General features: G+C 51.7%; 1 protein-coding gene across 6 annotated transcripts in view; it reads left to right on the top strand.

Moving 5' to 3' along the window:
• ESRRB (estrogen related receptor beta) overlaps nucleotides 1–23098 on the top strand; it is a 514135-nt gene that overhangs the window by 92334 nt on the left and 398703 nt on the right. For 3 of the 6 annotated variants that reach the window (XR_013761975.1, XM_079128062.1, XM_079128063.1), the window contains exon 2: nucleotides 16486–16895. Coding sequence is in view for 5 of the 6 variants with exons in the window: in XM_079128062.1 (XP_078984188.1) it covers nucleotides 16486–16895 (410 nt within the window). In the remaining variant the exon portion in view is untranslated. Of the gene's footprint in view, nucleotides 1–7677; nucleotides 7741–16485; nucleotides 16896–23098 lie in introns of all 6 variants that reach the window. The other 3 variants (XM_079128065.1, XM_079128064.1, XM_079128066.1) reach the window with 2 other exon arrangements.

Genomic DNA, 23098 nt, shown 5'->3' with positions numbered 1-23098 from the left:
TCCTGATTATATCTTTAAGTCTGAAATGCAAACCACAAAATTAACTGACCCTTGTCAGGGAGCTGGGAGGCCACAGCTGTAAGTGTGTAAGCTAATAGTTCTGTCCTAGAGGGACAGTAGGTGTGTGTGTGTGTGTGTGTGTGTGTGTGTGTCAGAGAGGGGACAGGAGAGAAACTTGTTAGTTTAATGTACTATGAAGACAAAAAACAAAGTAATTTTGGCACTCAGGCCCAGAGCCAGCACTTTCCCTCCATTCAACCGGCACGCAGTTAGAGGGTGGGCTCCCAGGACTTGTGGCTGCTGTGCCCTTGACATTGGAAGCTCCCATTCCTACCACTTCGAACTCTGAATCTGGGGCTGGCAGGCTACCCGCACCTTCCACAGCCGTGTGCACAGAAGGCACAGCCCTGGCCATTCCTCTGGCTCTCAATGGTGTGCCTTCTGCCCGTCCCCTGTCCCTTAGGTATGCCCAGGTCATTGGGCCTCTGAATGGCTTGGTTCTCACCCGGCGACATCCCTTGCCCTCGCTCACCTTTGGTTCTTTTGGACCCCATGGCTGGCCAGGGGACACCTGTGACCGGTGGCCGTGCCTGGGGTGGCCTAGGGAAGAGTGCTCAGGCTTGCCGACTCTCACTTCGTGGCTGTCCCTGGCCTCAGCCCCTCCTCCCACCTGAACTTACCTGGAGGAGGGCCCAGACCCCTTGTCCTCTGCCCTCTGCTCCAGGCCAGGGAGGTCTGGCAGGACAGGGTGCTTCTCTAGAGACGGCTGTTCGCTCAGTGGGGACAGGAGTCCAAGTCACCGAGCAGGTGGGTGGCCCGTGTGATTCAGCATCTGGTGCCGTGGTTGATTCCACCTGTAGCACTGGCTGGAGACCCCAGGGTTAGGGTGAGGACTAGGTAACCTGTCTGTGGCAAACGGGTGCAGAGAAAGAAAGCGAGGCTCCTTACTCTGCTGGATGATGCAGTGGTGTTCAAACCTCCTTTTTCCCTTCTGAGAGTTTCCGCCTCTGCGTCCTTACAACAGCCCACCCCTCGGGTAGTTTTGGACCCAGTTACTGACGCAGCAACCAAGATGTAGTGGAGTGAAATGACACCCAAGGCCACTCCCCCGAGCAGTGGGACACCAGGGTCTGATGTCCAGGTCCCAGGAGGGCACTGGGTAGCCTAGGCTTGGTCAGCAGGACCCACCTGCAGACACAGGGGCTTTCCGGCAGATGTGACTGTGTTGGGAAGGGAGCCCTTGGCCGCCACCCCTTCCCGCACATGGGTCCTTCCAGTCCTCTGGTCCTCCCTCCGGAGGCAGCTGTCTGCCCCAGCTGAGTCCCTTGGGCCATAATCCCTTTGGTGCTGGCAGGGGTAGCTCCACCTCTGGACGGGTGGCAGGTCTAGTGCCATTGGAAGCAGCAGCTTGGAGGGAAGACGGCTGCATTAGTGAACAGCGATTGAAATGCAAAATAACATTTTGATCGAGCCAGCAGGCTGTTTATTTATCAGATCAATAGTCAACCACCCCTCTGGAGAAGTCCGTGTGATAAGTGACAGCATTGCCAAGGGCAACCTTGCAACTCCAGCCCCCTCCCCCAGGGACTGGGATTAGGTGAGGGCCGTAGGGGCCAGGAGTGACCAGCTCCAGTGCCCCTTGGTACACCAGGAGCAGGTACACGCTTTCCCCTCATTTTCTTCTCATGCACAGTTTACAGAGGGGTGACTGAGATCCAGGTTGCTGGAGTCCGCTGTGACTGACAGGCCTGCCCCTAAGAGAGCTGAGAGGTCATAACAGCTGGGGTTTATTGAGCACTTAGTATATGCAGGTGCTGCTCTTGATGCTTTACATGTACTGTGCCATTGAATACTCAGAAAAAATTGTATGAGTTAGGTGTTTTTACCTTACTGGTTTTACAGATGAGGAAACTGACATATGGAGAGGTGAAACAATGGATCGCCAGGCTAATTGGTGCTAAAGCTAGGATTCGAGCCCAGAGGATCGGGTCCAGAGTCCTCCGCCTTTGGCTCTGTTGGTCTTTTCGAGGGCAGGGAGCAGAGGTGGGCCATTTTCTCTTACACAGGAGGTGCTGGCTCTAAGTCAGACGGCCTTTGTCCAACCCTGCTTCCCAAGGGTTCTCATGCATCACGTTGTCTTTGGTCAACATAATAAAATAAATAAATAAATAAATAAACAAATAAATAAATAAATAAACAAATAAATAAAATATCTTCTCTTCTTCTCCTTCTTTCTTCTTCTTTTCCTCCCCTCTTCCTCTTCTACTTTCCTCTCCTTCCTCCTCCTCTCCTTCCTCCTCTCCTTCCTCCTCTCCTTCTCCTCTTCTAATTCTTTTTCCTGCCTTTTTTGCTTTTCTAAACCAGATTTCTCCAAAAGTGACTTTCAGGCTCTAAGTTTTCTAAGTTGCTCACCAAACACATGACATGGTTTTGGGTGCTTTACAAAAAGAGAGAGAAACCAAGCCTGTTGGTGCACAACTATAATTCCAGCAATTTGGGAGGCTGAGGCAGGAGGACTACAAGTTCAAAGTCAGCCTCAGCAACTTAGCAAGTCTCTTTCTCAAATAAATAAAGAAGACTGGAATGTGACTCAGTGGTTAAGTGTCACTGGGTTCAATCCTTGGTTAAAAAAAAAAAGAAAGAAAGAAAGAAAAGAAAAACCGGTAATTAAGGGAAATCTATACATTGTAAAGTATTTAACCAGGATTACTGAAATTCGAAAGGAAGTGATTTCAAGGTTGAGCCCTTAGTCAGTCTCCCAGGGACCGTGGACTCTGTGTCTCTGGCCTCTGGTCCTGGGATGCTGGCTGGCTCCCTTTCTCAAACCCTGGTCTTGTCTTGTTACTCAGGTCTGTGACTGTCACATCCCGAGAGGGTGCAGGCTGCAGGGACTGCAGAACACAGGTTCACACAGCGTTACCTAGTGTAAACTCTTGGGCCTCCTAATTCATGTGTTCAACAGATACTTACTGAGCACTAGCTGTGTGCTTGCGGGTGTCCTAGACACTGGACTGAAGCACAAGAGAAACCAGACTCCCCACAGATGGGGAGCAGAACCCTGAGGTGGGGCACGATTAGCGCAGCCAGGAAGCAGCTGGATGATGTGGGCCCTAGCTCGGTGGTAAAGCATGTGCTCTCCTGCGGGAGGCCCTGGGTTCAATCCCCAGCATGGGGAAAAAAGACAGGAGAGAGAGACCCAGGGGCTCAGGGGGCTGGGATGCAGCACACAGTACCAGTACCCACTTCAAGGAGGGGTTGCAAGCAGTCAGTGATGTCATCCAGAGTCCCAGGCCTTCCACAGGGCAAGCGCTCCATGTGGGGGCACTAGTGTCCTCCCTCCTGAGCTCCGAACCAGATTCCCTGGTTGGCCGCAGTGCCGGGGCCCTAGCTGTCCACCTGAAGACGTATTTTTGTCATCTGCCCCAGCTGCTAGTTAGTGCAAAGACTGAAAAATGGACTCAGGATAAGGAAAGGATGCTGGGAGCCCCAAGTGTCCTATGTCGTCCCTGCTGGGCATCCGGCCACATTGAAAGGGTCACAGACATGTGACCTCATGGAGCACAGTGGAGATATAGAATGTGTCAGACACCTGAACTGCTGGTTCCAGCCGGCATGCACAAGCAGAAGTCTAGAGCAAGGAAGGTGTCTGGCTCTGTCTGCACCCTTCGGAACTTGCCTGCGGGGCTGGGGATGTGGCTCAGGGGTACCACGCTTGCCTTGCGCGGGGCAAGGCCCTGGTTCCAGCCCCAGCACCACAGGGGGAGCGGAGGAGGACTTACCTGGAGACCTGTACTCAGTTCCGAGGCTCCTGTGTGGTCAGAGACGATGGATTACGCTCAGCGATCCTGGATTGGTGACCCTCACGGAAGGGGTTCTCCAGGGAGCAGGAGGCTGCTCCCGCCGTCTGGCAGGCTGTCTGTGGAAGGGGCGAGACTTATGCTGTAAGCCCCGAGGGGTGGAGTTGTGTACTCTAGCTGGAGAAGAAATATTTTGGTTCTTCACCAAGCACTTGAGATTTTAAATTCACTTTTAATGTTTTGGCAGGGCTGAGGATTGAACCCTGGGCTTCACCCAGGCTGGGCAAGTGTCTACCACTGAGCTACATGCGTGGCCCACAGAGCATCTGAAAAGAAACCCGACACGTGGAGGGATCTGCAGCTATAGACTGCTGCCTCCTGGACCTGAGGTCCCCTGCCCCCGGGGCCTCCTGAGGCAGGCGGCCACCTGGTTGGGAGGCGGTGAGGGGCTGAAGCATGGGCTAAGATGGCCTAGCAGCCTGGAGGTCCTGGCCTGCCTGAGGCCCAGGCTGGGTGGGCTGCTGGTCCTCCTCCTCACGCCCCCCCTCACCCTCCCTCCCTTGTCGGACGCCCCTCCCTCTCCGTCAGTCCTTAAAGGCTCCTGGGACCACCCTGGCTGGATCTCCCCCCCACTGCCCTTCCCTGCTTCTCCTGGTGGCCTTAGGCACTGACCGACTGTACCACTTGAGGGCTTGACTGTCACAGTGGAGTGGGCAACACTGCCTGGTATTCTCCACACCCCAGTGGCTTTTCGGTGGCTTAACTAAACGGAAGTTTTTATTGCTCATGTAACATTTTGGCGAGGATGTTTGGCAGGAGCCTTTTCCTGGGTGGATTCTGGGCCTTCTGGTTTGTGGTTCTGCCATCTTCCAGGGCCCTGAAGTCCCCAGAGGACTTCCTGTGTCCCACAAATGGAGGGGTCGCAGGAGGTTGGGGGGGGAGCAGGCTAGAGTCAATGAAAGGCAGTACTGGCTTTCCCTGAGGGCAGGGACCCAAACACCTTGATCCCCATGTACCCCAGGGCTGGAAGAGTGTGGGGGTACAGCAGACACCCATCAGTAGCTAAGGCACCAGTGAGCGACTGGGAGGGCATGCGAGCTATTCTTTCAGTTAAGCACAGCTCCCTCCTGGGAGCTAAGGCACCAGGGAATCAGGACATGCTCACCCCCCTGAGCACAGATGCTGCTTAGGCTTGGGGGCCACTGGCGGCAGCAAACGAGGCTCCAGAACATTCTGCCTCTGACCCTTGCTCTTCTTTGCTGCCAGCTTGGATATTCTTCCCTCTCACTGCACACTGTGGGACATATGACCTCGCTCGGTTCTTGAGCTCTCCATCTTGTTGCTTCTGTCCCTGGAGGGTCAGCCCTGGCACCAAACCCTCATGGGAGAGACCTATTGTCCTAGCTTGGGTCAGGCACCCACCTCTGGGTCAATCAGCTGGGCTGGAGAGTGGAGGTCTGTAAGAATCTTTGGGTATTTGGTGGGGGGGCACCCCTTTGCCCGAATAGGGACTTCCTTGGTGGAAGCATCAGGCATGCAAATTCAGGGTTAAATGGGTAGATGGGTAGATGCATGGGGGGCGGGCGATGGGAGGAGAGAGGGAGGAAGGGTGTGTTTCCTGCTGGAAGACTGACCTTTCTAGGGACAGTAAGTGGAAGCTGTCTCCTTGTTACCAAATGGGGATGTGAGGAAAAACTGCTGATATTTACTGACTGCTTATATTTTCTAGGCACTGTCCTAGGCTCTTTTCTGTATTCACCTAATTCTCAAGACCACCCTATGAAATGAATAGTGTTAATTCTTGTCCCCATTTTACAGAAGAGACAGAGGCACCTGCAGGTTCAATAACCCAGTTCATAAGGGGCAGCCCTGGGATTCGAACCCAGGCAGTGCAGCTCTACGCTCAGCCCTGTAGCCCAGACCAGGGCTCTTGTGAGAGTTCAAAGCCACCTGGAAACTGCAGAGTCTGTTCAAGGACATTAGGTGGGATGTTTATGCCACACCATGGACACAGGGGTGAAACCAAACAGGCTCAAGAAGAGGTGGCACATGCCTGTAGTTTTCAGAGACTCAGGAGGCTGAGGCAATAGGCGAGCAAGTTCAAGGCCGGCCTCGGCAGCTCAGCGAGACTCTGTCTCAAAATAAATGTAAAAAGGGCTGGGGACGTAGCTCAGCAGTAAAGCACCCCTGGTGTCAATCCCCAGCACTTGGAAGAAAAAAAAAAAAAAGAAGAGGTAAGATAAATTCACAGATGTCAGATCTCTAATAGCATCTGAACAGGAGGACACAGGCGTATGTTGGGAGCATATTCTGAATTTCGGAGCGCTCCTTCCCCGGTCGTACCTCTTTGTGGTGGTCAGACCCCAGAGCTGGCTGAGTGAGCTAAAGTGAGAGCCCAGATCCTCTGGGGCCTTGCATGAGGGCGTTGACTGAGGGGACCCACGGGAGAGGCCGCCTCGGGCTGGCGGACGGGGCCTTCCCGCTGTCCCTGGCAGCCACTCCATATCCAGGCAACTCTTTCTGCTTCAACAGACTCTCTCTTCTCATTATGATGGATGCAGCCTGGAAAACCATGGATAAAAAGGCCTGATTGAAAGACACTAATTACCCATCATTATTTTCCATGCCGTAATTTGTGTGGAACGAGATTTCCATCAGTTGTCTGGGATCAGCCTGGTTTTGACTAATCTTTCTGACGACAAGATGCTTAATTACAGATTGTCGCCAGAGTTCCAGCATGTGCAGAGGGAGGCGGGCTCTCTCTGGAGCCTCCGAGCTGTTGGGTCATTTTGTAGCATTGGGTCCTAGGGGCCCCCAGGGGAGAAAAAGAGAGTGTTAGGAAGATAACCAATTTCTGAACTAGGGGTGTAGCTCATGGGGTGAGGCCCTAGGTTGGGCCCCCAGCACTGCAAAACAAACAAACAAACAAACAAAAATAAAGGAAGAACCGGGTGCAGGTCTGTAATCCCAGCTGTTCAGGAGGCTGAAGCAGGAGGATTATGAACTCAAAGCCAGCCTGGGCAACTTAGACTTAAAATTTAAAAAAAAGAGTGAGGGATGTGGCTCAGAGGTCAAGTGCCCTGAATTCAGTCCAATATCAAACAAAACAAAACAAACACAGAAAGATATGGGGGGGGGGGATAAGATAAAATTAAACTATATCAGAAAGAATTGTGTGAGTGGCAACCTGGCCAGGAGGGTGGCCAGGGGTTGTTCTCTACCAGCTCATCCTCCTGGGCAGGTCCCTAGCTACTGTGTTTCTAAACCCTGAACAACCTCCCAGGTACCCCCCCACCAATCTGACTCTGGGGCTAGTGACTTTGAGCCAATTTCAGTGTTTCAGGGTAGGCAGAAGGATCTCTGAGACCTTAGGAGGTAGTGGCTCCAACAGAACTGATGTGACCTGCAGAAAATGTTATCCATTGTGGAAAGGTGAAAGATATCCATATGCTAGATTTCAATCACCCAGGAATGATAAAAATAAATATTAATTAGAATAAGCCATTCAGACCCAAGGGGCAAGATTAGTTGGAATTAATGAAATTTCTGAGTTTAAGAAAAATGCATATAGCTGAGCGTGGTGGTGCACACCTGTAATCCCAGCAACTCGGGAGGCTGAGGCAGAAGGAGGAAGTGTTCAAAGCCAGCCTCAGCAACTTAGCGAGGCCCTAAGCAACCTAGTGAGACCCTGTCTCTAAATAAAATATAAAAAGGGCTGGGGATGTGGCTCAGTGGCTGAGTGCTCCTGGGTTCAATTCCTAGTACCAAAAGAAAAAGAAAAGAAAAAAGAAAAATGCATATATAATCAATGAACCTCAGCGTGCAGAATAGGATCTATCGTAATCCCTGGTTCATATCATGTTTCATCCCCATGTAACAGGTGCCCGTGAATCCACGTCCAACAGGAAGGCTGGGACCTTGACAGGAATGCACGTCTTGCTATGTGCGTCATAGCCCTGTCCTACCTGCCTGTTAAAGCTATTCTGCATTTTTAATACTATTTTTTTGTGGAGGATACTGGGGATTGAACCCAGGGGTGCTCTACCACTGAGCTAGGTCTCTAGTCCTTTTTATTTTTAATTTTGAAACAAGATCTTGCTAAGTTGCCCAGGGAGGCCTTGAACTTGCGATGCTCCTGCCTCTGCCTCTACCTCCTGAGTCGCTGGGATCACCAGCTTGTGCCACTCAGCCCAGGCCTTTAAAACCACTTTAAAAGGAAGTTCATCTTGTTATTTCCGGAGCTTGAGGAGTTGATTTACAAAAATACAGCTTTGCTGGAGGGTCCGAGAATCTGCTTTAATGAATGTCTTGAAGGCCCCTCAAATTAATCATTGAGATATACATAAGAGTCTCTCAAGTGTTCAGAGACCATTTTTCTTCTCTAGATGGACTCCCATTTCAGCCTGGCTTATCCTCTTAATCTTCTTAGCCACCCCCTTTCTGTCCTGGTATATGGCAATTTCCTTGCAGGATTATCCTCAGTTCTAGATCTAGAGAGCTTGGCTGAGGGGAGGGGGTTTGCTCCTCAAGCCTGCCAACTGCTGAATGTTCTGGAAGGGTTTTCTTGGGAGAATCACAATGCCAGTTCACATCCACTTACCACTGGCTTGGGAAGGCATTGGCTTGAGCCTTTTGCCTTCACTGGCTCAGAGAGGGTGACCTGGCTACCCAAAGTGAACAGTAACATGGGGCAGAACTGACACATCTACTGCTAGCATGCAGACTCACAACCATTAAATGACCCAGCTGCTTGTCCCTGGCCTCAAATGCATGACCCAACCAGAGGGCCAAAGAGGGCTCCAGGGTCAGTTGTTTGGCATGACCCCGATCCTTGTGTGTGGTGGGAGGATGGCACCCCATCAAGGACAGTCCTTACCTTGGTCCTGCCTAACCACCGGCAGGCCACCTTCAGGGGACATATCCCTGGGATTCCAGCTTAGAGACCTTTGATTGTCTCTTGCTGATACCCAGGAATTTCTCTTCCTCTAGAGGTCTGAGGCAAAATAGTTAAGCAGCTTGGGTTTCATTTAGAACTTTCGAGATTCTGCTGGTCTCTGCTTTAGGATCTGCTTCAACTCTTGGCGGCAGAGAGAGTCTGGCAGAGTGGGGAAGAGTCCCCCAGCAAGCACAGCATCCCTGGGGGGTCAGGCTGCTCTGGAAACGAGGCCCCACGCTGGACGCTGCGGAGGCCGGGAACAGAGTCCGGTGGGGGCGAGAGAGAGGCCACACTTGTTTAAATGGTGAAATTGAGGCCAGGGCAGCTCTTGCTGAGCTCCAGTCACCAGATGGACCACAGGGAAAATGATGCCTGAAGGCGCTTCGACCACTGACCATTGCTCTTTCAGGAGGGATCTGTCCCCTCCCCACGAAGAGTCGATAGTCATCGATCCAGCTGGGAGCTGCGGCCAGCCAGCCTCAGATGATAGGCCCGTGGGAACTCCCTCCTCCCCAGCACAAGAGCTGCTGCCTCTGGTCCCTGTACCGAGGCTGCCTGGACCCCACCGTGGCCACCCACTCCACAGGCCAGTGGCTCCAAGGCAACCCCTGAAGTCTTCAGTGCCGGCTTCTCAGGTCTCCCGGCCTTCCAGCTTTCTTGCTCTTTCCTTCTGCTGTACCTCAGTCTCCATCCTGAGAAAATTCCACGCTCATTTTCTCCCAGCCCTACCCTGACAGCTGCGCTCTCCCCAGGGGCTGCACAGCTCCTTCTGCCCAGCTCTCTGCTCCTGCACCCCTTTCTACCCTTTTCCTGCATGCAGCCAAGTCAGTGCCTCTAACCTGCGGGAAGTTTTGCCCCCAGAGGGGACATTTGGCAAGGTCTGAAGGTTTTTGTGCAGGGGTTGCTAATGCTCCAGTAGGCAGAGGTCCGGGATGCTCTGGAACAGTCTATAATGCAAAGAACAGCCTCCACAGTGAAGAATTGCCCTGCTCCAAATGTCAGTCATGCCGAGGCTGAGACACTCAGGCCGCAGCCTCTGGAGGACATGGGCCTCCCCTTGCCACGTTGCCCCTGCCGAGCAGGCGAAAGGACCTTCCTGTTCTGACCTGATTTCTGCTCTTTCTGCCTCCCACAGCTCTCCTGCAGACTCTCTTCCTTTTCCTAGTCTTCTGCCCTCTGGCCTCAGCCTTCACTCCAGGTCCTGCCCCCTTCACAGTTACTGGAAGGAGAGTGGAGGCCGCAGGGGGCCTCACCCAGGAGGCCTCACTCAGCTCCTGCCCCTGCCTCCAACAAACTTCCCATTTGTCGCCGGCTGTGTTGGTGCATGCCTGTAATCCCAGCCTATCTCAAAATAAAAAATGAAAAAAAAATTGGGGCTGTAGCTCAGAAGTAGAGCATCACTGTTTCAATGCCCAGCACTGAGGGGAGCAAAATGGATGAAACCACTTCCTCTTGCTCCTACGGTGGAGCTCATTTCTCTGCCTAGATTCTGGATGACTTTCAGCCTCCTCCCAGGCCCAGGAACTGCTTTGTTTATTCCAGTGCTATTCCAACTTAACACCCATAAGCATCACAGCTGTGCTGCACGAACAAAATTAAACACCACCCCGCTCCAACACAGATTTCTGGGCCCCACTGCAGAGGTGCCTGTTCAAAACATGAGTGCGGCTGGGTGCGGTGGTGCATGCCTGTAATCCCAGGAACGATGGTTTCGTTTGTTTGTTATTTGCACAATCTCACAGTGCTTGGGACTCGAACCCGGGCCTCGAGCATGCAAGGCAGGCACTCTATGAGATGTGCTATATTGGCTGTGCTGCCTGTAATCCCAGAGACTCGGGAGGCTGAGGCAGGAGGATGGCACTCAGACGACAGCCTCAGCAACTTAGCAAGCCCCTAAGCAACTTATGTAGACCCTGTCTCAAAAAATAAAAAAGCCTGGGGCCAGGTGTAGTGGCACACACCTGTAATCCCAGGGGCCCCGCAGGCTGAGGCAGGAGGATCGCAAGTTCAATGCCAGCCTCAGCAACTTAATGAGACCCTGTCCCAAAATAAAAAGCTGTGGATGTGGCTCAGTAGTTAAGCACCCCTGGGTTAAAAACAAAACAACAACAACAAAATAAGGGAGGTGGGCTTGGACCCAGGCCCTCAGATGACACCGATGAAGGCTGAGCAGCAGTTTGAGAGAAGCTGACGTTGATCTTTGGCATCTCCAGCTTTCCCATCCTAATTTTGTTATTTACCATTAGCATTTAACTGGAGTGACTGTAATCAAATGGAGTGTCCCTAATCTTAAAATCTGAAATTCTCCAAAATCCAGAACTTTGGGAGTGCCAACACGGCACCACAAATCTGATGGTTTGGTGTACACACACGTCATACACAAGATTATGTAAAATATTTGTGTAGGGCTGGGATGTAGCTTAGTGGTAGAGCGCTTGCCTGGCATGCAGAAGGCCCTGGGTTCCATCCCCAGCACTGCAAAAAGATTGTATACGTTTACCTTGAGGCTATGTGTATAAATATATACGGGGGCTGGGGCTATAGCTCAGTTGGTAGAGTGCTTGCCTTGCAAGCACAGGCCCTAGGTTCAATCCTCAGCACCACACACACACACAAAAAAAGTATGTATGAAACATAAATGTATTGCACGTTTAGACTTGGGTCCCATCCCCAAAATAACTCATTATGCATATGCAAATATTCCAAAATGTTACCAAAAAAAAAAAATCAGAAATCCAAAACAGTTCTGGTCCCAAGCATTTCAGATAAGGGAGGCTCAACTTATAATAATTCATTATTTACTTTGAGAAGAGAAAGGGGGAGAGATTGGTAATGATACTGGGTTAGTCAGTTGGGACCAGGATAGCCCAGGGCAAACTAGAAGGTATGGACACTCATTTTTAGATTCCTTAAATTCCTTCCATTCTCAACATCTCCCTCCTCATCAAAGAAGCTAAAAGTTACCAACAACAAAAACATTGCTTCCCCGCCTCCCCAGTCCCCAAGACCAGGGCCCGCCATGCATTAAGCAAAGGTTGGGGGTGGGGGGAATGGGTGGATAGCCCTCCTGCCATCCCTCTACTGACCCTGGCGGCTAAACTTCTTGAAAGAATCCCAAGTTCACGATCTCCTGCAATGTGGCGTCTGTCCTCATCATCCACGATCCCATCCTGGTGGCAGGCCACCTCACCACTGCCAGGCACCCTGGGCACTTGCTCTTTCTTCCTTCACCTGGTTTTGTAGCCACATGCGACCTGCTGCTCACTGCCCTTCTGGACAGCTCTGCTCTTAACATTTCTGCGATGGGCTCTTTTTTTCTTGTCCAGCTCCTCTGGCCATTTCTGTGTCCTCTTCTTGGACTTCTTCGCCTCTGTCCTTCCTTTGAAATTTTCTGTGAGTGAATGAATGGATGAACTGTGTCCTGGAGGTCAAGGAGAGACAGAGGGCGTGGGCTGGTTTCCAGGGAGTCTGGCGCCTTGGCAACTTTCTTCCCCCCGCCTGGTGCATCTGGTCAGGCAGCCCAGAAGGGCCCGGTGCTCCGCTCCCCTCTGACTCGAGGGTTCTCTACTCTCACCCACTGTGGCTCAGGAAATGAGCGTGAGGATTTGGAGCTCTTGGGGAGGGTCAGAAATTGCCTAAATTGAGAAGAAGGAGGAGGAGGAAAGGAGGAAGAAGGAGAAGCAGCCTCCTGGGGGTCTTCATAGTCTGCAAAAGTGAATGAATGGAGAACAAGCACAGCGAGACCAGAGGGCACGGCAGGGATGCGCTGTCAACAGTGTCCCCAGGCCCTTCCTGGTGCTCTCTGAGCTCGTGTGTGTTCAGGGTCTGTGGCTCCTAGGACACAGTCAGACCTTCCTGAGATTGAGGGCTGTGCCTGTCATCCGCCTGATACCTGGCCAGCGCTTGACACATGGTAGGTGCCTCAAATATGGGTTGACTGTCTCTGGAAAAGGCATTGTGATGGCGTCTAATAATGGTCACTGACAGGAGAAACTGAAGAGTTCAGAGCCCTCAGCTGGGGCTCGGGAAACACATGGGCATCAGCTTCCGGGATCCCGAGGCTGGCATCAGTGTGCTTCCTTCTCAGCCCGGCCTCCAACCAGCGCCTGCACTGGGGTCCTGGACACTGCAGGATGCTCATGACCCTTTAGAATGAAGGGCAGGGCCAGCTACTCAGGAGGTCGCGGCAGGAGGATCACAGTTCAAGGCCAGCATGGGCAATTTAGCGAGGACCTGTCTCAAAATAAAATTTAAGCCGGAGGCGGTGGTGCAGGCCTGTAATCCCAGTGGCTGGGGAGGCTGAGGCAGGAGGATCATGAGTTCAAGGCCAGCTTCTGCAACTCAGCGAGACCCTGACTCCAAATAAAATATTAAATAGGGCTGGGGATGTGGCTTAGTGGCTAAGCACCTCAGGGTTCAATATCCAGTGCCAAAATAAATAAATAAATGGAGCTTGGCTCACTGCTAGAGAAACTGCCTAGCATGCGCACAGACCTGGGCTCATTTTCCAGCACTCCCTGCTGCGCACGCGTATGCACATGCGCACACATGCGCACACGCAAGGGAGGAGGGGAAAGCAAAGTTTAGGAACGCAAATATCACCCTTCTTGGGGGTCCCTGGATGGTTGAGCCATGAAGTTGGGAAAAAAACTGTGGCCACCCTCTTCTGGGAGAGGCTTCACATTCTCTGCGCTGCTTCTCTCGGGACAAAAACCTCTTGTACCTCCAGGGACAACCCCCCAACACCCAGTACTGGGGATTGAAGCTAGGGGCACTCTACCGCTGAGCCCCAGCCCCAGCACCCAGCACCCCTCACGCCTCCGTTTTTGGAGACAGGGTCCCTTGGGGCTCCTCCAGCTTCAGCCTGTGGAGTCACTGGGATTACAGGCGTGGGCCACCATAGCCACCTTCCAGGACGTTTTTTTTTTTTTTTTTTTCCTTTCATTTTTGGTACCTGTTATTGAATTGAACCCAAGGATGCTTTGCCACAGAACTGCATCCCCAGCCCTTTTAATTTAATTTAACTTTTTTTTTGAGACAGGGTCTCACTAAGTTACTTATGACCTCATTAAGTTGCTGAGACTGACTTCGAACTTGGGAAATACCTGCCTCAGCCTCCCAAGTCACTGTGATTACAGGTGTATGCCACCGTGCCTGGCTTCAGGGACAGTTCTAAGTCAGGGAGCATTTAGTACATGCTCACTTGACAGTAGCTAACATAGTGATGGTTTAAGTCAAGTGCATTTCCTGAAATCTGAATCTTGGGAGCCCAGGGAAGCTAAATAGATGGCCAGAATCTGGAAGCTCTGGTCCACCAGGGTTTCACAGTAGACCTGGGACGCTCCTGTGAACAGCAGAGCTAAAGCAGCTGTCAGGAGAGAAGAAAAGGATTAAAAGTTCAAGAGATTATGGTCAGCTGTCCTTCACTTGCCCTGAGGAAGGGCATCTGGAAAGGAGCCCACAGGTGCATTCCTCTCTGCTCGGGCAGATTCTTCTCTGGATGATGCCCTGCCAGGCTGATGGCATTTACTGGGGCCACACTACTGATGGTTAGAGGGGTAGTGGGTGGCATTTTCCAGGAAGATGACAGGACACTGGTCAGAGATATGTAAAAAAGCCCCAAGGAGACTCTCAACCAGGGGAACTTCAACCAAGTCAGGGGAGTCTGGGGGCCTGGAGGAGAGGGTCTCAGGACTCGGGAACATTCCATTTGGAACAGAGAGACCTGGAGCTTCTGTGCTCACATACTACATTCCAGGGGATTGTAAACTTGAGAGCAGGAGCGTCTTTTACGTTGGGATCATCAGCTCTCAGCTTCCGATTAGAGCTGTATGGGGCCATCTGGACACAATGGTGTACCCTACAATCCCAGCCACTCAGGAGGCTGAGGCAGGAGGATCACAAGTTTAAGGTCAGCCTCAGCCACACAGAGAGACCCTTCTCTAAATAAATAAATAAATAAATAAATAAAAAGGGCTGGGGGTGGCCCAGTGGTAGAGCACCCTGGTTTTAATTCCCAGTATCAAAACAAAACAAAGAAAAACAAAACAAAACAACCTGTATGGAGCCTGAGTTCTCGCTCTGGACATTTTCAAATGCAGATGGGGGAAAACCCCTCAGAGGTTGCGTTGACCATGAACTCATCAGTGGACCAGGGATAACGGAGGGTCCTCTGTCAGAAGGTCCCATGGATGCATTTGTGGTCTTGGTGTGTAGCCAAGGACTGATGTGTGAGGTGTTGGTTTGGGGGTGTTGAGGCAGCACTTCTCTAGGGAGTGACCAGTGCTTTCCATGATGGGCTGCTCAGAAAAGGGAGCAGACAAGCAGGTTACCACCGCCTGTAAGTAATTCTGGAGGTAGGACCCTGGCCGCCCCCACACGGGCCCAGCACTGAGGCCGCCCTCCTGCCCAGGAGTCTGCTTTCCTTCCACTGGGTGGTTCCACCCAGTGCTGTGGGCCAACGTCTCAGCCTTCCTTTCACCTCCCCTCAGGCATAAGCACCGTGGCCTCTCTCCCTCCACAGAGGAAGCCCAGAGAGTGGGGCCATCTGTCAAGATCCATGGCCAGGACATGGCCAGGACGGCGTCAGAGGGACCCCACCCAGGGACTCCTGACCCTGTCCTGGAATGTGGTTGGCAGCTAGGTTCCCCTGAACACACCAATCTCCCTGCTGTGAGCTCAGCTGCTTTTCTTGTCCACACCCAGGCAGGAAGGTCCTCAGGGCTCATCCTGGGAGCTGGGATGTGGGAGGGTCACGCCCTTGCCTGCCTTCTCCCCCACCCGGCATGGCTTGAAACAGAGGGGCTTTGGGTTAGGCAAACATTCTATTATCCTGCAGTTATCCCGCCATATTGGTAAGGCTCCTTGGCTTTCCTGGTTATGCAGAGTGGCTTAGAGGTGAAGAAAGTTCAGGTAAAGGCTGGGGAGGTTGCTCAGTAGTAGAGCATTTGCCTTAGCACGTGCAAGGCCCTGAGTTCAATCCCCAGCCCAGCAAAACAAAACAAAGAAACTTCAGGTTGAGAAACAGCTGGGGGCTGGGCATGGTGGTGATTGTCTGTAGTCCCAGCTAGGAGAATCACTTGAGCCCAGGATTTTGAGAACAAAAGAAAGTTGGGGGATGGGCAGAGTTGAGATTGGAAGGCTCCCTTACACTCTCTGATGGAGGCGGTTTCTTGGGTGATCCTTAGGGTAGGTGGGAGCTGTCCCGCTTAAGGGAGAGGTCCGGGAGCTGCCTTCCAGACGCACCCTCCTTTACCAAGCCTGGACTAAAGCCAAACCCACAGGGCAGTCAGTCTAGCTGGTGCCCCTCTTGCCCCGGTCGGATGTCCTGGCCTTGGTGGCGGTAAGGTGCTGTATGAAGCAGCAAGTTTGTATTCCTCGTGCACTAGCGGGGCTGCCGTCATAGATGAAGGATCCGTGTAATGGATCATCAGGCCATTGTACTTCGCGTGCCCGATCGCGGGCTTGGCCAGTTACATTGTAGCCGCTGCGTATTGTTAGGCAGTAGGATGGCCAGATATTTAGGCTGAAGAGTTGTTGCAAAGCGCGGGGATTCCGGATCTGAAGCTATTGATCCAGTTTCTTTGGGGACTCAGAGGCTGCGGGGGTGGGAGGCAGGAGCGTGCTGGGGCCGCACCCCAGCCTGTGGGCCATCCTTGCCTCCCAGGCCGGGGCGTCCAGCCCCGCCCCGCCCCACCCCGGCCGCGCCCCGCCCCGCCCCTCGCGGGCACTGACTCGGCTCTGTGTCCACAGGCTGCTGAACAGGATGTCTGCAGACGACCGGCACCTGGGCTCCAGCTGTGGCTCCTTCATCAAGACCGAGCCGTCCAGCCCGTCCTCGGGCATTGATGCCCTCAGCCACCACAGCCCCAGCGGCTCGTCGGACGCCAGCGGTGGCTTTGGCCTGGCCCTGGGCACCCACGCCAACGGTCTGGACTCGCCGCCCATGTTCGCAGGTGCGGGCCTGGGGGGCACCCCGTGTCGCAAGAGCTACGAGGACTGTGCCAGCGGCATCATGGAGGACTCGGCCATCAAGTGCGAGTACATGCTCAACGCCATCCCCAAGCGCCTGTGCCTCGTGTGCGGGGACATTGCCTCTGGCTACCACTACGGCGTGGCCTCGTGCGAGGCCTGCAAGGCTTTCTTCAAGAGAACCATTCAAGGTGCGTGGTGGGCTGCGCAGGGCTTGGGTGCCGGGTGCTGGGTGCAGGGTGTCGGCGGGGGTGCCCCGGCCCTCTGGAGAGCCGGGCCACTCTAGTGAGGTCTGGGCCCTGGAGCAGAACTTCCGAAGGGCCTCTTCAATGGCTCAGGGATTCTCACATCTGGAATTCCGAACAAGAACTCAGACTTGTTGAAATGACGTGCACCCCTTTCTTCCGACCCTCAGAAGCCCCAAAGAAAGTCCACACAAATTCCTAAAGATGTGTGCCTCTCATCCAGGATGGGAACACCCAAATGTGTGCCCCCAGCCAGAGAAGTTAAGCTTGGTGGTGGAGCGCTTGCCTAGCATGAGGAAAGCCCTGGGTTCAATCTAGCATGTGTGTGTGTGTGTGTGTGAGATATCAAAGCCTGGTTCACACCTGTAATCCCAGCAACTCAGGAGGCTGAGGCAGGAGGATCCCAAGTTCAAGGCCAGCTACAGCAATTTAGGGAGACCTTGTCTAAAAAAAAAAATAATTTTTTGGGGGTCAGATCCATCATTTGCCCTGCCTTTTTAAACCTGGGGTATAAAGCCTTCTTATCTTATTTTTATCTTTGGTATGGTGCTGGGGATTGACCCCCGGGCCTGCCCCCAGGGCCTCTCACATGGTAAGCAAGTGCTCTTCCACTAAACTATATCCCAACTCTTTTTACTTTGAGATGGGGTCTGCCCTTAAGGTGGCCAGACTGCCCTTGAACTTGGGACCCTCCCACCTCAGCTTCCTGAGTTGCTGGAATTGCGGGTGCCGGCCCAGCTTGTTTTTAACTTCTTTTTTTCCCTATGGTGTGGGGAGCAACCCAGGGTCTCAAGCTCTTGAGGCAAGCACTTCACCACGAACCATACTCCCAACCCTGTTTTTATCTTTTAATTGCACAAGTAAGACACGAGGGTTTTCTCATGGTGAAAAATTCAGGTGCGTCTGCACCAGGATGGAAACTTACCATGTTGGGATCCTTCGTTTGGCCTATCTTTAGGCCTTTCTTCAGTTCATTTGCAAATCAGCTGACTCATGTTCCCCTGGCTATGGGGGTGGCGGCCTCTTTCTGTGTTACTAGAGCAAACACTTCTGATCAAGTTGTGCAGGCAGGTGGACCCCTGGCGGGTCCTTCTCTGTAGTCACCCACAGGTGAGTTAGGGATAATGGTGGGTCTACCTTCACAGGCTGTTCATGGCACAGAGAGCCTGTGGGGATTCTTATGGCAGCAGGGCTACGGCAGAGCACTTACTTCCATTCATTCAGCCAAGTTATGTATGGAGCACCTACTAAGTTCCAGACATTGTTGTAGAAACTGGCAAAAGGATAGACAAAAATCTGTGCTCCCGTCGATACTCGAGGCCCTGGTGCCCGCCCACTGCACAGACACTGCAAATCAGATGGAGACCTCTGTCCTGTCCTGATCCTTCGTCCAAGGCCCTCTTTCGTCTACCCTCTTCCCCCCATTTCCCTTTTGGAAGAGGCAGGCAGGGCTTCTCTGGGATGATTCTATTTATTGATTCAACAAATATTTGTTACAGTTTCTTCAGATGACAATCTGTTCAGCCAGTGGAAGGCATTAGGGTTGGACTTGTTTTCAGTTCTACGAATTGGATAACGAGGCCTGGGCCCGCCACCTGGCCTCGGGTCAGACCCATCACCTCGTAGCTGAACCGTGGGCATGCTGCCTGTTTCTCTCTGTGCTTCAGTTTCTCCTCCAATGTGAGATACCCTTCCTGCCTCACACAGACTGTTAGGATAAATAAGCAAGTCAGTATGTATGTAGCTCTTAAAATGTAGCCTGGCATCTAGGTAGTGCTAAGCAAATGATTATTATTTGCAGTACTGAGAATTGAACCCAGATGCTCTTTACCACTGAGGTATGGCCTTAGTCCTTTTTGCATTTTATTTTGAGACAGGGTCTTGCTATGTTGTTGTGTTGCTTAGGGCCTGGCTAAGTTGCTGAGGCGGGCCTTGAACTTGGTGCTCCTCTTGCCTCAGTCTCCTGCGTGGCTGGGATCATAGGTGTGTGCCATCGTGCCAGGCTACAATTGTTTTTACTTTAACAATAACACTTAACATGTTGTTTGATCTTACAGAACCAGCTTTTGTAATCTACGTATACTTATTTTTATTTTTAAAAATTTTTGGTGGTGCTGGGATTACACATGCTAAGCTAGTCATGGGTCAGCTTTTTACCCCTGAGCCTAGAGACAGGCCTGGGGTCTGCATGTTTAAAATGTGTTGTATGAACGCTGTCTCCTGCCTTAGCCAGGGCTGAGAGCCTCCTCTCTTGTGATCTTGTTACAATTTAGTGGATATTTAACTCCAATTTAAAAAGTTACTAAAATAGCATTTTTCTTCCTAAATTAGGAAGTGGTCTTGGTGAGGTTGATTATTTTCAACTCTTTGAGATCAGCTTTGGGAACACTGCTTTCTAAGAGACAATCGTGTTTTCTTCTTTCTATCCTGTTCTTAAGCCGGACTGGAATGTTCTGGATCAAATTTTCCAACAGAGGCTGCTGTGTGTAGACCCAGAACCCCTGTTGCACCCTCACCAGAGGCCTGGGTGTCTGAGAATGTTCTCCACCAGCTCAAAGTCCACGGGAACGATTTGTAAATAGCCTTAATTATCTGCTACCATGAACAGGATAACAATCTCTTCGTAGAAGTCAAAAGACAAACGGCAGCGATCCGGCCATCAGAGGCGAACTGGCCTGGTCCCCTCCCTTCTCCCTGGGAGATTCCAAGCTCACTGCAGAAGGAAGTTCTGCCCAGAGCCGGGAGGACGAAACTCCATGGAGACGGAGCGCTCTGTTATTTTATTAATTCTTTGGTTTTGTTCTAAAAGTGATTTGCATTTGTTGTTCCTAGGCATAATAATTGTAGAAATTTTTGGAAAAAATACAAGTATAAAGAAGAAAACAAGGACCTGTATTTGGACAACCACAGAGATAAGCTAAGGTCTCAGTGGGCACTTACTGAATATCTGTTCATATAAGGAGCAGAGACAGGGGAGGCAGGGACATGGCTTCTGTCCTCAAGTAGCTGGAATTCATTGCTCAGTGCCCTTGAGTCTGCAGACCTGGCACTTAGGACATAGACTCCTAAGCCCACCTAATTAAGGGGCATGTTTAGGCCATTTAAATCGTGTGTGTGTGTGTGTTGCTGGGTCTTGGACTCAGGTCCTGTCCTGTGGTTTGTTAAGTGATCCACCACTGAGCTACACCCCCAAGCCCCAGGCCTTTTTAAAAAAAAAAATTCAGTCCCTTGGAGCCTTTAGTCCTGTAATGATCCTTTCACAAGTATGTTAACTCTTGGAAGGTTCTGGAAGTCAGTCTAACGGGTTCCCTCTCTGTCTCCCCTTTACATCATTTCATTCACCTCAGTCCAGTGCTTGTGCCAGTGTGGGAAGAAATCTTGCAGAACCAAGAGTTTCCTGACAGACTTGAGGAAAAGGCTTCAGACACCAGCCCTCTCTAGTACTGAGCGCTGGGTCTTTTTCTGAGCTAGGTGGTAGCGCCATGCAGGGTGGGGCGGGGAGAGAAGGGCGAGTGGCAGCCTGCGGCTAACCATCAGAGTTTGTAAATCAAGTAGGGTGGGAACGCAGCCCCACCTATTCTTTTGCATATCTTCTGTGACTGCTTTGACCCTGGCTAGGAGTTGAGTAGTTGCCTCCGCCAAGACGCCTGGCCTGAAATGTTTACCATCCCTAGAGAAGCGGTTTGCAGCCCTCTGAACTACAGCTCCGGTTCCCGTGCTCTCTGGGGCTTTCCATCAACCCTGGTGGCGCTGTGTTGTGCTCATGCCAACTTTGCCGGGTGCTGGGAGGTGGAGTTTGAAGTCAGTGCTGGGGCCCAGGTGCCACTCACTGAGAGTAGATGAGCTGAGAGGTGACAAAGGCTCCTTCCTGAAGGAGTGGAACAGCTCCAGGCAGAGGGGAGACCTCAAAGGAGAGTCTGACCGAATTGACTGGGCTGGCTAACAGGAAGTGCCCATCGGTGAGGACTGGCCAGCCTTAGAGGCCGAGAGAAAGTGGACAGATTTAGGAAGAGGCACCACACCTCTTCCTAATGGAGTCCACCTAGCGACAGCCTGATGCGGTTATCTTTCTGATTGCGACCGCCTCCCTGAGGGTCTTCTGCACCCTTGAAACGAGTATCCAGGCGGTGCGGTGGCCTGGGGAGCAACCTCAGGGCCTTTCCCTGCCTTGACACTGTCACCCGTCCCTCACTCATAGCAGTGATTCTGCCCCCTGTCGATTTGAGAAACTACAAGCCCTCAGTTGGGAGTCCCTGAGTATCGTGTCAAACCTACCCACTCTTCCCCATCTGCCATTTTCCACTCACTGATTCCACGGGCACGCCTGCCACATGCGCTGGTGAAGAGGTGCCTCCTGTATCCAGGCCCAGCTCTCAGCCGGCGTCCTGTCTCCTCTCTTCCCAGAGACCCTCACCGCCTTCAGCTCCTCTCCTTTGTCTTTCCCTTCTCATTTTCTGTTCTTCTTCCTTCCTTCCATTAGCATTTAAATACTTCCAGTGTTTCCCATCTTTTTTTTTTTTCCTTCCTTTTCCTTGGGGATTAACCCCAGAAGTGCTTTGCCACCAAGCTACATCCCAGGCCCTTTTTATTTTTTATTTCGAGACAGGGTCTTGCTAAGTTGTCCAGGCTGGCCTCTACCCTGTGATCCTCCTGCCTCAGCCTCCTGAGTCACTGGGATTAGAGGCATGTGCCCAGCTCCATTCAGTCTTCAGAGGGGATTATTCTCAGTCCCCTCATTCTCTGTGTGCCTCCTCTCTTTCCCCTCCTGCTCCCAGTTCTCCACCCACCCGTGCCCAGCATCTTTCTTCTCATGCCCGTGGCCTCTTCAGTTGCCTCTGAATTCCAGGGGCTTCTGCCCTTCCCTCCCTCCCTGGCTCCCTTCCTTAATGCCCGTGAACGTGCCCACACGACTGTCCCATAGGTTTCCACTCCCTCAGGAGGCCTTCTGCAGCGCCTTCCCCCCCTTACCACAAGTGGTGCCCGTTCCAGATGCCTCTCAGATCTTCACCTGCCCCACCAGCCCTGACTTCACCGTGGTCATTGCTGTTGCTGGTCTGCCTGATCAGGGAGCCTCTGAAGGGACAGTGTTAGATTTACTTTGCTGACCCCGTGTCCTCCCACTGTCCTGGCACGGAGGACGTTCTCAGGTGTCCACAGCGACCCCCCATTTTCCCAATGAGGACAAACCAAAGAAGTTTGGCCAATTTACATATATAAACTTGTAGGAATACAGATGATGTCCAACATCCACTTATAACAATATGCTAATTTTAGTTTTACTTGCATATTTTAAATTACATGTAAAATATATTATTTTAGAAAACGTTTTTCCCCCTTCACATTTTGTGAAGTCAGGCTTCTCACCTTTTTCGCCTGGATCTTTGACAGAAGCGTCTTTGCCTGCCTTCCACAGATCCACTTAACGCTGGACTTCACTTCCCTCTCAGCTCAGTGTGTACATGCTGTCCTCCCTATGCATGCTATTATTTAACTTATTTTCATTTCATTTCATTTTTTGCAAACCTGATTAGAGAATCCGAGCGTGCTTTTCCACTGAACTTCATCCCCTGTCCTTTTATTTATTTTGAGGCAGGGTCTCATAGGTGGCTGAGGCTAGCTTGTGATCCTTCTGCTTCAGCCTGCTGAGTCATGGCCCCCTACATCTGGCCTACATGGTTTTTAAGCCACCTGGATCATTTGGGCAGTTCTTTTTTTATTTGTAATGATTTATAATCATGATTTCTACAACATAGAAATATTGGGTTTGGATGCATAACCTTTGTTATTATAAGGTCATGTTCCTGGGAATAACTAAGTTTGTGGTACTTTTTTTTTTTTTTTTGCTCCCATTGATATCGATTCACACAGGTGACGAGCATTGATTGAAGTCTTAGGTCTAAGTGTCCCTAGTTGACTGTTCAATAACAGTGACTAACATAAATGCATTTCTAATCTGAGACCTTATCAAATATTAAGCAAGTTCTTTGCATTTGAGCTTATGAAGTAGTACTCAGTTGTTTGGTGAATATTGAGCACAGATCACTGAGCTGAGCGCTTGGGACAGAGTGACAAGCCCTACCCTGGTGGGCTTGCATCCTCGGGGGAAGATAATCCATAAGGAACACAGGAGCAGACTGAGCCAGGTGCTG

Source organism: Sciurus vulgaris, assembly GCF_902686455.1.
Source record: "Sciurus vulgaris genome assembly, chromosome: 2".
NCBI classification, from domain to species: domain Eukaryota; kingdom Metazoa; phylum Chordata; class Mammalia; order Rodentia; family Sciuridae; genus Sciurus; species Sciurus vulgaris.
The sequence above is the reverse complement of the archived record's forward strand: the minus strand, read 5'-3'. Positions and strand labels throughout refer to the sequence as shown.